At 46.5% G+C, this 12,855-nt stretch overlaps 1 protein-coding gene across 3 annotated transcripts in view; it reads right to left on the bottom strand.

Annotated features, from left to right (window-relative positions):
* Nucleotides 1–12,855, bottom strand: part of LOC102441540 (dihydropyrimidinase-related protein 3) — a 105,859-nt gene that overhangs the window by 6,287 nt on the left and 86,717 nt on the right. For all 3 annotated transcript variants that reach the window (XR_002831350.1, XM_014463235.2, XM_006097454.3), the window contains exons 7-12: nucleotides 12,273–12,341; nucleotides 8,321–8,441; nucleotides 3,641–3,797; nucleotides 2,819–2,960; nucleotides 1,641–1,811; nucleotides 58–237 (exon numbers count right to left, since the gene is read on the bottom strand). Coding sequence is in view for 2 of the 3 variants with exons in the window: in XM_014463235.2 (XP_014318721.1) it covers nucleotides 58–237; nucleotides 1,641–1,811; nucleotides 2,819–2,960; nucleotides 3,641–3,797; nucleotides 8,321–8,441; nucleotides 12,273–12,341 (840 nt within the window). In the remaining variant the exon portion in view is untranslated. The remainder of the gene's footprint in view (nucleotides 1–57; nucleotides 238–1,640; nucleotides 1,812–2,818; nucleotides 2,961–3,640; nucleotides 3,798–8,320; nucleotides 8,442–12,272; nucleotides 12,342–12,855) is intronic.

Genomic DNA, 12,855 nt, shown 5'->3' with positions numbered 1-12,855 from the left:
GCCCTTCCCACCCCCCCCCCACCCCCCCCCCACCCCCCGGGCTCTCGGCCTCCTCACCTTCCTCGGGGCTTTAATGCGCTTGTACACATAGTCGGAGAAGGGGCTGCAGGGGGTGAAGCGGCCGGCCCCCTGGGTCACGTGCAGGCTGCCATCCTCCAGCATGATCTTGCCCTGGCAGATGACCACCAGGGGAGCCCCGCGCAGCTCCATGCCTTCAAAGATGTTATACTCCGCAGCCTAGGGATAGGGCGGGAGACACAGCCATGGGTATGGGCGTGGGAAGGGGAGAAAGACAATGTGGTTCTCATGTGCTTGAGATCCTGCCTTCAGTGTGGCTAGACCTGACTGGCCATGTAAGCCAGGAAAAGCCTACAATGCATCTACAAGGGCTCAGTGGGTAGAGGCCCTGGAGATAGAAGCTCCCCAAGTACAGACTGGAATTCCTAGCAAAGAGAAGCACCCAGTCCTTATTAAGGTCCCCATGGTAGAAGTAACTTTTGTCACTGTCAGTGCCCAAGGAGAAGCCGGATAAGTATCAGGGATGCTGTACTTGGTGGCCTTGAAGTGGTGGGTGGGTAGGTGGGTCACATGACCCTTCGCCCCTGCTAGCTTGAAATGAAATAATGGGATGTGACACAATGTCGGAGCAAAGGCCATTCCCACCAACAAACGGGATTTCTCCCTACCTCCTTCATTTATTCAACCAGTGCAGGGCGTCACTGCAAATGGTTACGGGCATCAGTTCAGAGTCAGGTTGTCTGGGTTTGAAGCCTAGCTTCATTTCCTTGCGGCCTAAACTATTTAATCCCTCTGCACCTCCATTTCCTTTTCTACAAAATGAGGATAATGATAGCGCCTGCCCTGGAAGACTGCTGGGGAGATGGAATGGATGACAAGCACAGTGCCTGAAACATAGGTGCTTAACAAATATGAGCTATTGCCCTGGCCTGTTTTGCTCAGTGGATAGAGTGTCGGCCTGCAGACTGAAGGATCCCAGGTTTGATTCCGGCCAAGGGCGCATGCCTGGGTTGCAGGCTTGATCCCCAGTGGGGGGCGTGCAGGAGGCAGCCGATCAATGATTCTCTCTCATCATTGATGTTTCTATCTCTCTCTCCCTCTTCCTTCCTCTCTGAAATCAATAAAGAAATATATATTTTTTAAAAATATGAGCTATTTTTATTTTATTAACAAGTATTAAGCGCCTGTCCTTGAGGTACTGGGAATTATCTTCCACCTGAAACTCCTCCCGATGACGTCATCAGTGCTGGTCACCCATTGTTTTTCCTTCTAGGCACAAGGCACCACTGCATTTCCTGCCCTCCTGGAGGGCTGTGGCCAATGCAGCATGACAGGAAGTGACATGTTGGGAAAGCTTTCGGGGACGCATGTAGAGATGACATCTCTATCGGCCTCCGTCCCGCAGTGACTACAGTAGGCAGAGCCCTTCTGCTGACTCACTTTGGAAGGCGGGAGTGAGAACTAAACTGTGGGGGTTGGAAGTCACTGAGAATTCGGGACGGTTTGTTATTGGAACACATCCTAGGCTAACTACCCTGGCTCACCACATACACACCTCTCTCCTGACCAAGTTCCCTAAACGCGTTCCCCGCCCCGGTCCACGCCTCCGGCTCCAGCCTCACCGACTGGTGGTTCTTGGCAGAGACGATCTTTACAGCATCTGGATCCCAGATCACCAGGTCGCTGTCGGAACCCACAGATATTCTTCCCTTTCGGGGGTACAGGTTGAAGATCTTTGCAGCATTTGTGCTCGTCACAGCCACAAACTGGTTTTCATCCATTTTCCCTGTGGCCTATGGAAATATAATTTTTTTTTTATTGTCCATGCAGGGCTTCTAAGCTCAGAGCAGGGTGACCACAAAGGCTCCAAAATACAAACAGGAGCCTTTGAGGTTGTGAGCACAGAACCACACCCAGCAGGCTTTCAGAACCGGCTGGGCTGTCATGGTCGCCCAGGCAAAACGATTAAACACAAGGCTTAAGAGGGAAGTTACTGCTCCTGAAGTAGGCTTTTCTTTTTCTCTGGTTATGTGCATATATTTACTTACTTTTACCCCTTCTAATTCCAACAGGGTGATAGAGAGTTCACACTAAAAACAAAGTGATGATGAGCCCATTTTTTAAATATGTGTTTGTATTTGCACACACATAGGATAACTATGGAAGAACCTCGCCCAAATGATAACAGTGAGTTATCCCTGGGGAGTGGAATTGATGAGTAATTTTTGCTTTCTTTAGTGAATGTGTTTTTTTCAGTGGTTTCCAAGTGTTCTTTATCAAGAATGCACTATGTTGCGCATATATATATATATATATAATTTTTAAACAATTCTAGATAGTGCCAAGATAAATACATACACTCACAAATACATAACAATGTAAAAAAAATAAAATCTAAGTATATAAGAGAAGAGACAAAAATATTTATCCTTTCACTCTTGTCAAAACAAAAGGCCCAGGTAAGAAAAAAAAGAGTTTAGCTTAAAATCTAGCTTCCTGGTAGCCAAAAAGAAAAGGGAAACTTGGCGGATTACACTGTATAGATAAATGAGGCATTAGATCATACACATCCTATTGGGCTCTGAAACGAGTGTCTCTAGAGCTTTTAAAGTAGAACAGAGGGACACGACCAATTTAAAATATTAACCACTAATTTTGCTGAAATCTTTAAGAGCACTTTCATTTGCATGGCTATTCTTCTGGCAGCGTAGATAACGTTAACAAGGAAAATAAAACCAGGTCCTTTTGCCAGAAGACACCGATGCACAGCCTGGCTACCCTCCCATGACCTGATCCTTACCACCGCCTTGTCCCAGATGACAGACATCCGCTCCTCCACCCCATTGGTGCCTTCAGGAATGGCCGTGAAGTTGTCCTTCCCGATCGCTTTCTGGGCGGTGCTGAAGGTGCAGTGGGCACTGCCTGAGAGCTGCAGGTCCCCACTGGCAAAGGAGAAAAGCTCCATGTGAACGGACAGGTGGCCAGAGGCACCTCAGGGGCCCAGGCCCCAGTGTCTAGTGTCAGCATTTGGAGTGCCATGACCCGAGTTTGGAATCCTCCCTCTACCTCTTGCCAACTATGTGAACTTGCGTGAATGTCTTCCCCGCTCTGGGACTTGGTTACCCCATCTGGAAAATGAGGGGGTGGGATTCGACCATCCCTTGTGTAATAAAACAGAGGGGACCCAAATGAGTGATGGGACTGATCTGCAGAGAGAAGCAGCAAGCAAGTCCCCTATAATTTTGGTCATCATGACCAGCTGTTCAAATTTTGGCAAATAATTTAGTCCCTCTGGCCCTCAGCTGCTTCATCTGTAAAATGGTTATGAGTCCCTCACTCATCAAGTTCTAAGGGACAATGAGATCATGTGTGTGGTCTCACCCTAGTGCCTGGCACACAACACCCATAACTGCTGTTACCATTATAAATGTAATTACTGTAGTATTTTTAAAAACACAACGGGGAAGAGCCTGTTGTCTGCCCTCCAGATTGCAGGGGAATTCTCAACGTCGTTCCTCACTGCAGACCCAAGTCCAGCTGATGGATGGGCTGCCCTCATCCTCATCCCACCAGCCCCAGGACGTTTCCACGCAATGCCAGCTGCTTGTCATTCCGTACCAACCTGGCCAGCAAGGAGTTGATGTAGTCAGGAGTGGTCGGGTCAGGACTCAGAGGCGGGGATGTCACAAATGCAGCTGCCTTGGCCCAGTTCTTGCTCCAGTAATGGGTTCCATCTGTGCCAAGGCTGGCAGTGATGGGCTCTCCAAACACCACGTTTCCTACAAGGGGTAGAAAACGGGCAAAGAGTTTGCATAAGGTACTGCTACCCTGGGCATGTCTTAGATAATCATAGTCTCCTTGCCTACTCAAGGCCGTGGCTCTGAAATCAGACAGGCCTGGGTTCAAGTCCACATTCCCACCTCTGCTTTTCTAGCTGCTAAGTGGGGGCAGGGGAGGGGGGGCATTCCTCAGATTACAAGAAGCCACTGCTTGCAAGATACAGTATTAATTCTCAAATTTTGAGGCAAATTAAAATGGAAAGCAAAAGAAAAATATATAGACATTGATTATAAGATTCACCCTCATTTCACAAATATTAAAATGTAGCCCTGCCAGCATGGTTCAATGGTTGAGCATCAACCTATGAACCAGGAGGTCATGGTTCGACTCCCAGTCAGGGCACATGCCCAGGTTGGGGGCTCGATCCCCCGTGTGGGGCATGCAGGAGGCAGCCAATCAATGATTCTCTCTCATCACTGATATTTCTATCTCTCTCTCCCTTCTTCTCTGAAATCAATAAAAATATATATTAAAAAAAAGAAATATTAAACTGTAGAATAGGTCCATCCTGGAATTGATGAAACAAAATAATGTATACTTCCTAGTCTCGTGAAAATAAAAGGATTTGGCATGTACAAAATGTCTGCTACAAAGGATATGCCCAATAAATCTAATTTCTTTATACCTCCTCCTCCTTCACACTGTAGGGCACCAAAGCCCCAAATGTGCCCACGTCACTGGGAACTGCTAGATCAGTGATGGCGAACCTTTTGAGCTTGGCATGTCAGCATTTTGAAAAACCCTAACTTAACTCTGGTGCTGTGTCACATAGAGAAATTTTCTGATATTTGCAACCATAGTAAAACAAAGATTTATATTTTTGATATTTATTTTATATATTTAAATGCCATTTAACAAAGAAAAATCAACCAAAAAAATGAGTTTGCGTGTCACCTCTGACACGCGTGTCATAGGTTCGCCATCACTGTGCTAGATCCTGCTGCTCCAAGGACATGCATTGGTACCACAAAGTAAAACCCACTCCATGGCTTAGAGGCTCTCATGATATTTTCCATCATGTCTATTACTCCCTAACCCAAGGCAAGGAATGATTTGCTCAAGGACACCCAATAACCTGGGCACATCAAAGACGAGGCTCGCTTCTTGGTCCCTATGTCTGGAATTAGGGATTTAAATACAAATCAAGGAGAAGATGGATATTGGGAAATACACTGATCTAAGCTTCTGTCCGACTTCTTAAAGAAGGAATAGTGATACAGAAGGCAAATGCAGAAGGCAAATACAGAAGGTGGGTTGGTACCAAGATTCTCTGAGCCAGGATCCTGGGCTAGAGATGGCCGGCATTGCCCTGGGTTTCTTTAGCTTCAGTTCTTCATCTTCTACATTCAAGTTCCCCACAAGGTTGAAGTTTAGCAAGGCTCTATGGCCAGGATTAGAAATAGGGGTTTGCCTTGCTCCAACTGTTATCAATTGATTTTGTTTGACTGAAATTCTGCATAAGGAATAATTCTAATGCCTCTGGCTTCACTAGAAAAGACTCAGGATCGATTAGTGATGTCTGCCTTGGGCAAAAGGAGGAAGCAATGCAACGATTCATACAGGAGTGGGCAAAAGTAGGTTTACAGTCATGAGTGACATGCTTTTAAGTTAATAAAGCTACTGTGGTCATCATAACCTGCATGTCTTTTTCCACAGGAGAAACTGTAAACCTACTTTTGCCAACCCCTATATATGACACCCCAGCTCTTTGGGATGACAGTAAAAAAGGATCCGCACATGACTAATGAGAATTTCAAGGGCTCTCCAAAAATATTTACCAAACTAAAGCATACAGGGCCACAAAGAAATGAAGATATGAAAGCCAAGGCAAGCACTCAAGCACCATTAAGAGAAATGACAACTTTAAAAGTGGAAGCTTTGGGCTATTTATAGATGGAAGAGTAGGATAGCAAAGACTGGCATTATACCTGGGCTTGAATGCTAGCTCTCCAAGCTGGGAGAGAGCTGGACAAGGTGAGCTTCAATTCCCTTTTCTGAAACTGGGCGTACTAATGCCTATTTCTCAGGGTTCTCTGAGAATTTTACATCATAATAAATTTAAAGTGCAAGCATACCTCATTTTATTGCACTCTGCAAATACTGTGTTTTTTTACAAATTGTAGGCAAGAGCTTCCACTAGCAAAAACGATTATGACTTGAAGTGGCAGAGGATGGTTAGCAATTTTTAGCAATAAAGTATTTTAAATTAGGGCATGTGCATTGCTTTTTAGACAAAATGCTATAGCACACTTAATAGGCTACAGTGTAGTGTAAACATAACTTTTATATATACACTGGGAAACCGAAAATTCATGTTTAATCTGCTTTATTGCGGTATTTACTTTATTGCGGTGGTTGGGAACCAAATCCGCAACATCTCCGAGATATGCCTGTATTTACCTCAGTGCAAGATATACAGTTGGCCTTCATAAACTATAGATCCCTAATATTAATTCTGAGCAGCAATGCTGAGCTGCTAAAGAGCACTTGGCGATGAAACACACGGCGGCTTATAGAGTAACCTGCTCAGCAGGGAGGCGGGAACCCTGCTACCCTCTGTCTTCCTGTCTGAACGCCCTTGACTCTCTCCCAGGGAATGACAGTTCATGCGAGGCTTACTGTCTTCAATCTCAGCAGCCAGTTTTTTGTCACTGAAATGATGTAACCTTCCACCCTAGAGACACACTGTCCTTGTCCTTGCCAGTGAATCTTGACCCAAAAGGCCAAGGGTGAGGAATTTTTCCACATGTGGTTTAAATTAAGACCCAGTATATCACTGACACACTCTGTCCTGGGCCCCCCAGGTCATCCTGAGAAGGGGTGCCAGGCAGGACATAGCCATCGGCAGAAGGTGCCAGTACGAGGATGGCTATGGTAGTGGGTCATGGGAAGAGGTGTTGGGGGTGTCCCCAATGGTCTTTTGTTCCTTTTTCTTTTTCTGACTTTCTCCAAGAATGGATAAGGAACATGGTCTGCTTTCCTGGTTCTCGACCGATGACTCATCCCCAGTGTAGCAACCACATCATGTCATGTGGAGACACCAAAAAGCTGAGAGAGGAAACAGCAGGCTTACTGGGAGCAGCCCAAGGCAGGAAGCGCCCGGAATCAGCTAGAAAGACCATAGACAATTAGGACGATTCCCTTCCCTTTGCCAGAGGCCACGCAGCCGAACACAGCCGTCAGTCAGCTGGACTATTTTCAGCCACCCTGGTCACTCACATCTGGACTTTTACAGACCGGTTCTGAGTTTGGTAGATGAATCACTCGCTGTGGGTCTCTACACTTCCAGAACAGCCACGACACACCGTGGTCACAATCATACATCTGGGCCTAGTAAATCCTTGCTCCCAGCCAAACACAGGGCCCCACACCTCCAGTTCCTCAACCACTGTTCCCAAGTGAGCCCATCAGTCTCCCATTAAGGACAAGAATGGAAAGCAGAAAAGAACGTTTTGAAACGAGAGTAAACTTTAGCTTAGCACAAGGTGAGCGAATGATGTCCAAGTTAACAGCAATGGAGGAAAGCGGCCAACGGCAGTGGGGACGGAGCCCTGGGTCACGAAGGTCATGCCACCCATTCAACCCCTTTTCGACAATAACTTGTGTTGCCCTGTGGGGCTCAAGGGTAGGATCCTGCCCTCAGCCCTGCCAATCAATTACACCATCCAGAGCAGATACTGGATCAGGGATGAGGCCATCACAGTCCTGAGGACTTGGGCTTGAGCTGTTGGAAGACAACAGGCGTTTATTCTTGTCACTATTCATACTGAAAATAAGGCCACCGAAAGCCAGCAGACCCAAGATAGGAGAGTGACAGAACCCTAATCCTATTGTTTAACCCCTTGCTGTGGCCACGCCTGAAACACCTTCAACCAATAATTTACTTTTGTTTCTGTAAGTCAGTTTGAGTTGGGTCTTCGACTTCTGCACCCAATATAATCTTGATTAATATGTCCATTTATAAAGCTCAGGTAATGTGAACTGGCAATCTATAATAATAAAAGCATAATATACTAATTAGACCGGATGTCCTTCTGGAAGACCTTCCAGACGAAGCCAGGGCTGTGAGGGAAGCCCGGGTCCCAGGTGCCAGAGGGAAGCCGGTGTGGGCAGCTAGGGGAAGGAAGGCCTACTCTTTGCACGAATTTCATGCATTGAGCCTCTAGTAAAAGATAAAAGGGAGGAAAATGAAGCCAAGTCTCCAAAGAACTGATTCAAGCTGTGTCATCTGGGGAAAACCACTAACCCATCCTGAGCCTCAGTTTACTCCTCTGCCTGGTGGGATTAATCCTGGGATCCTGTTTTCCACGGGAACGTAGAAAAGATAAATGCGCTGCCAGGGATGAGGGGCTTCCCAGAGAGCGAGGCCATGAGCAAAACAGGCACCATTTGCACAGGATACCCAGGGAGGAAAGGAGATGTGGAGTGTCAGAGCCCCGAGACCTTTGGGAGCACGAGTCACCTTTTTTCCTGGCTTGGGAGATGAGGTCGGCCGCACTCTTGCTCATGACCTTCGTGACATAGAGAGGGCAGTTGGTTTGGCTGGCGATAGTGATGGCACGGAACACAGCCTCAGCTTCCAGCTGAAAAAAAAAAAAGAAAAGACCCCTGAAGTCAACAGGAATGGGAGCCTCTCAAAGCCACCACTCCCGCCTCCACACACTGAGAACACGGCAGAGGCGAAAAGCCTAGCGCTGAACGCACTGGGTCTAAATCTCATAGAGCTCCTCCTGGCTGTGTACTTCACTGAGCTTCCCAGGGCCTCCGCCCCTCACCTGTGGCGTGGAGATCAGGAGAGGACAGTGCGGGGCCTGGCACAGAGCAAACACTGCCTCAATGCAGCTAGTTTTTCCTTAGCCTATTCTCTCCCCTCCCTGTGATGATCACAAAGGCTACATGTGATGGAAGCCTTTGCTCCCCAATCTTCCCAGGGCAGATTCTCCAGCAAAACACAATCCCAACACCAATGGTATGAAATAACCAGTCCAGGCGATGAGGCGCCATGTGTCTTCCAGTCCTCGCCTGCATCAGCCGGTGGTCAGTGAAGGGTTAATTCCAGCAGGCACGCCCTGTACTAATAATTCCCAGGCTTCTCCACACAAAGGCTTCTTTTGTTATCAATCTCCTCCATCCCACCCCAATGTGGAATGCCTGTTTGCAAAGATGCTAACCAGCCCAGTTGCATTTATTAAGTAAGAAAGAGTGCGTTCCCCTTATTTTGCTAACAAAGCAGGGTCTGAGGGTGCAGCCTTCCTCAAACGGATCTGAGTTCTGGTTTTGTCACTTAGAAGTGGGGTGACCTCAGGTACCTCAAACAACCTCCTAAAGCCTCAGTTTCCTTGTCCATAAAGTGGGGATAATAGGACCTGACACATAGAGCTGTTTCTAGCACTAAGAGTTCACCATGCAAGGCGACTGGCCCACTCCTGGGACGAGGCCAGTGTTCTTGGAAGGGTGGCTATTGGTCTTCGTGCTGATGGCAGCTTCCGACTGGTGTGCGAGAACCTGTGTTATACCCAAAGTTACCACCGAAGTTAGTCCAATTCAGCCCAAAGCAGAGACACTGGCGTTTTTCCATTCAATCGGCAACATTTGGGATGGCTGTGGCATTCTGGTTAGCCTATGCAGCCCAACCCTTTCAAAAAGACCTAAAATAGCTTGCAGATGCCCGCTGCAAATCAGTTTCTGCCTGTGGTGAGCGTGGCTCAGCAGACAGACTCTTAAGAACTCAGCTGGTCCAGCTGGCGTCCCCCAAGCTGCACTTGATTCCACGTGGATGAGACCCTGCAGGCCACCAACCCCAGGGAAACTCGGCCACTTTCCTGAAGCTCCTAGAGCAGCATCTCTGAGCCTGGGGTTCAACTCTCTGAGCAGCTCAATCAGCTGGTACCTGGGTATGCTCTGACCCTAAGAGGGGCTGGCTCCTCCCATGCCCAGTCCTCCCTCTTCACACCTCTGCTCACCTCTCCAGCCGCCCTGTGACCTCTGTGACCTCTGCCCGGGCCCCTTTGATCTCACTCCCTCCCAGCACTGCAGGTTTTTCAGCACCTCAACAACATGACTATCTTTGGAAGGTTACCTCACTCGCCAGCTTCACCCAAAAGGGCTTCCAGGGTTGTCGAGATCTGCCTCTGAGAGGCTTTCTACTAAAAAGGAGACGGGAACAAGGAATGGGGTGTGGGGGGGTTGGACAAACAAACCAAGGGACAAAAATAGACTTTGCTCAGAAATCCCCTGGCTGCTGCTGAAGGATCTATCTCGCCAGCACATCTCAACAGTGACCAGCATTTAAGAAAAGTGGCACAAACAGCGCCGATCACCCTGGCCTACCTGCACTGTGCAAACTCCCAGTCCCTTCAGACACGATGGGCCTTGACGGCTCTGCTCTTCAGCTTCCTTGTGCACAATCACCCCGACCACCCAGAGCAGCAGCAAGGACAACTGTGACAATGCAGTCAGCACAGTCCTGGGCAAAAGCAACTGTTCCCCAGAGGGCCTGGCACTGAGGACACAGTCTTTCACAGGGATGCTGTGACTGTAACCTCATCACGATTTTTTAAATTGAGGTTTAATTGACATAGAATACTATATTAGTTGCAGGTGTACCACATGATAATTCCATATTTGTACCTATTGCGAAATGATTACCGTAAGTCTTGTTAACATCCATCACACACAGTTACATTTTTTTGTGATGAGAACTGTCAAGATCTACTTTCTTAGCAATTTTCAAATATGCAATACAGTATTATTAACTACACACTGTGCTGTACATTACATCCCCATGATTTATGTATTTTGTATCTGGAAGGCTGTATCTTTTAACCATCTTCATTCAATTTCCCTACCCCTTGCCTCTGGCAACTGCCAATCTGTTCTTTGTATCTATGGACTTGTTGTTGTTTTTTGGGGGGTGGGTGTGGGGGAGTGATTGTTGTTTTGTTTCTTAGATTACACACTAAGTGAGATCCTATGGTATTTATCCTTTTTATCTAACTAATTTCATGTAGCCCATCCATGTTATTACAAATGGCAGAATTTCATTCTTTTTTTATGGCTGAATATTCCTGTGTGTGTGTGTGTGTGTGTGTGTGTGTGTGTGTGTGTGTGTGACATTTTATTCATCCATTCATCCATCGATGAGCACTGAGGTTCTTTCCATATCTTGGCTATTGTAAATAATACTCCAATAAACATGGGGGTGCAGATATCTTTTTGAATTAGTGTTTTCATTTTCTTCAGGTAAATACCCAGAAGAGGAATTGTTGATAGTTCTGTTTTGAGGGACCAATTTACACTCCCAACAGACAAAATTATAAATTATTTCAACTGGCAACAAAAGTATCATTAGACAAAAGAGTTTTGGGGTGCTGCTGATGTTCTGTTTCTCCAAAGGGGTGCTACTTGCATAAGTGTATTCAGTTTGCGAACATTCCTTGCACTTCTATGACAGGAACACTCTTCTCTATGTATGTTAGGATTTAATTTTTTAAAAGATTTTGGAGGAGATGGGCAACGGGCATGCAATCATTTCTGGTTCTGAATCCTTCTACCTATTTAAAGTGTGGGGCTTGAATGACAGATCAGGAACATGGTTCACTTCGCTGACATGGAGGACCTTGAATTTGCTCCAGGTGCCAGACCCAGGGTAGTCCCCCAAAGCCAATATGCTCTCAGCCATGTGGGCAGCCAATTTCCAGCTGTGCCCTATGCCAGCAGCTGAGTTTGCTGACATCCCAGAGGCATGGAATCAGCCCCCACTTACCTTTCATCCGCTCTTCAGCTGCTAAGCACAGTCGCTAGTCAGCATTCATTTTACATGCGGGAAACTTCCACACCTAGACACAATCCACCCCTTACACAAATCGACAGACGTAATGCCTGTTAAAACCTACTCTGCCTCCTATCCATAAGGCCAATATTTTGCAGGACTCAAAACTGTAATGTGGGACACGGGAATAAATAGAAATGTCTCTGGAATTCACATTGATTAAGAAAGGATTTAGAAATTTTCCACTCCTACTGAATAACTGCGGAATACCTCCAACTGGTGTTATCTTTAGAGAGATTAGGGGTCAGAAGCAAGCATTCCTTTCTCATTTTCTCAGGGGCCCTTGAGTTGGCTCAGTCAAAGTGGTCTTTGGAAGAAATGTTCCAATCTTCTGTCTGGTGCTGATAGAGCCTCGCTGCCTCTCACCATGTTTGCTCAGACACTGTGTGCCTTGCCTAGGGGAGGCAGGCTGAGCACTAGCACTGCCAATGTGAAATGACTGACAGGCCATCCAGGAGGCTGCTGGGATTGGCACTGTGATGACGGGCGTCTCTGGGAAGATGCTGGCAAAGGAAGAAAGCCCCTCCTGCTATTGCTTCTCTCTCTCCCTCCCTCCTTCCTCCCCCAACCCCCTGCAACTTACCTCCTCTGGTCTGCTCAGCACATGGCCCTCTGGGCCAGTTATCCCCATTTCCAACATCCGGGCTTGCTCCTAGAATGAGAAAAAAATAGAGGACAGTTTTTATTTTTTAAAACTTATGCCATCACTTAGTCAAGATTTATTTCAAAGCCTGAAATCATTCAGACCAACCAAAAAATGGTACTACTGCAATTTCTTGTAATGCATCCATACTTACACTAAAACTTTAAAGCTCATAAGACGCTATAAACTAACTCCTAACTCTATTTCCTAAGACATAGAGGGCAGTTTTTAGATGGGCTCCACTGAGATTTGGAGAAGTTATGCTGAAGACGTGTTCAAGGGGGGAAAGAATAAAACATGTATGTTGAACAAATTCATCAACTCTCTAGAGGAATTGCAAAATAGGATAAAGGCGGAATTAAAAGGAGAAAAAAAACATTTGAGAGTGGCCTGCTTTTATTAAAAGATAGTCTGTTAAAAAGTACCATTTTTTTCTACATTGTGCTTCAAAACTCACACAATCACTTATACTTCATTTCTTTCAGATGCAAACCTCTGTAAGCACACTCCCTTAACTCATTTT

The sequence above is a fragment of the Myotis lucifugus genome, unplaced genomic scaffold, assembly GCF_000147115.1.
Source record: "Myotis lucifugus unplaced genomic scaffold, Myoluc2.0 scaffold_202, whole genome shotgun sequence".
Classification (NCBI taxonomy): domain Eukaryota; kingdom Metazoa; phylum Chordata; class Mammalia; order Chiroptera; family Vespertilionidae; genus Myotis; species Myotis lucifugus.
This window is presented reverse-complemented; position numbering and strand designations above follow the sequence as displayed.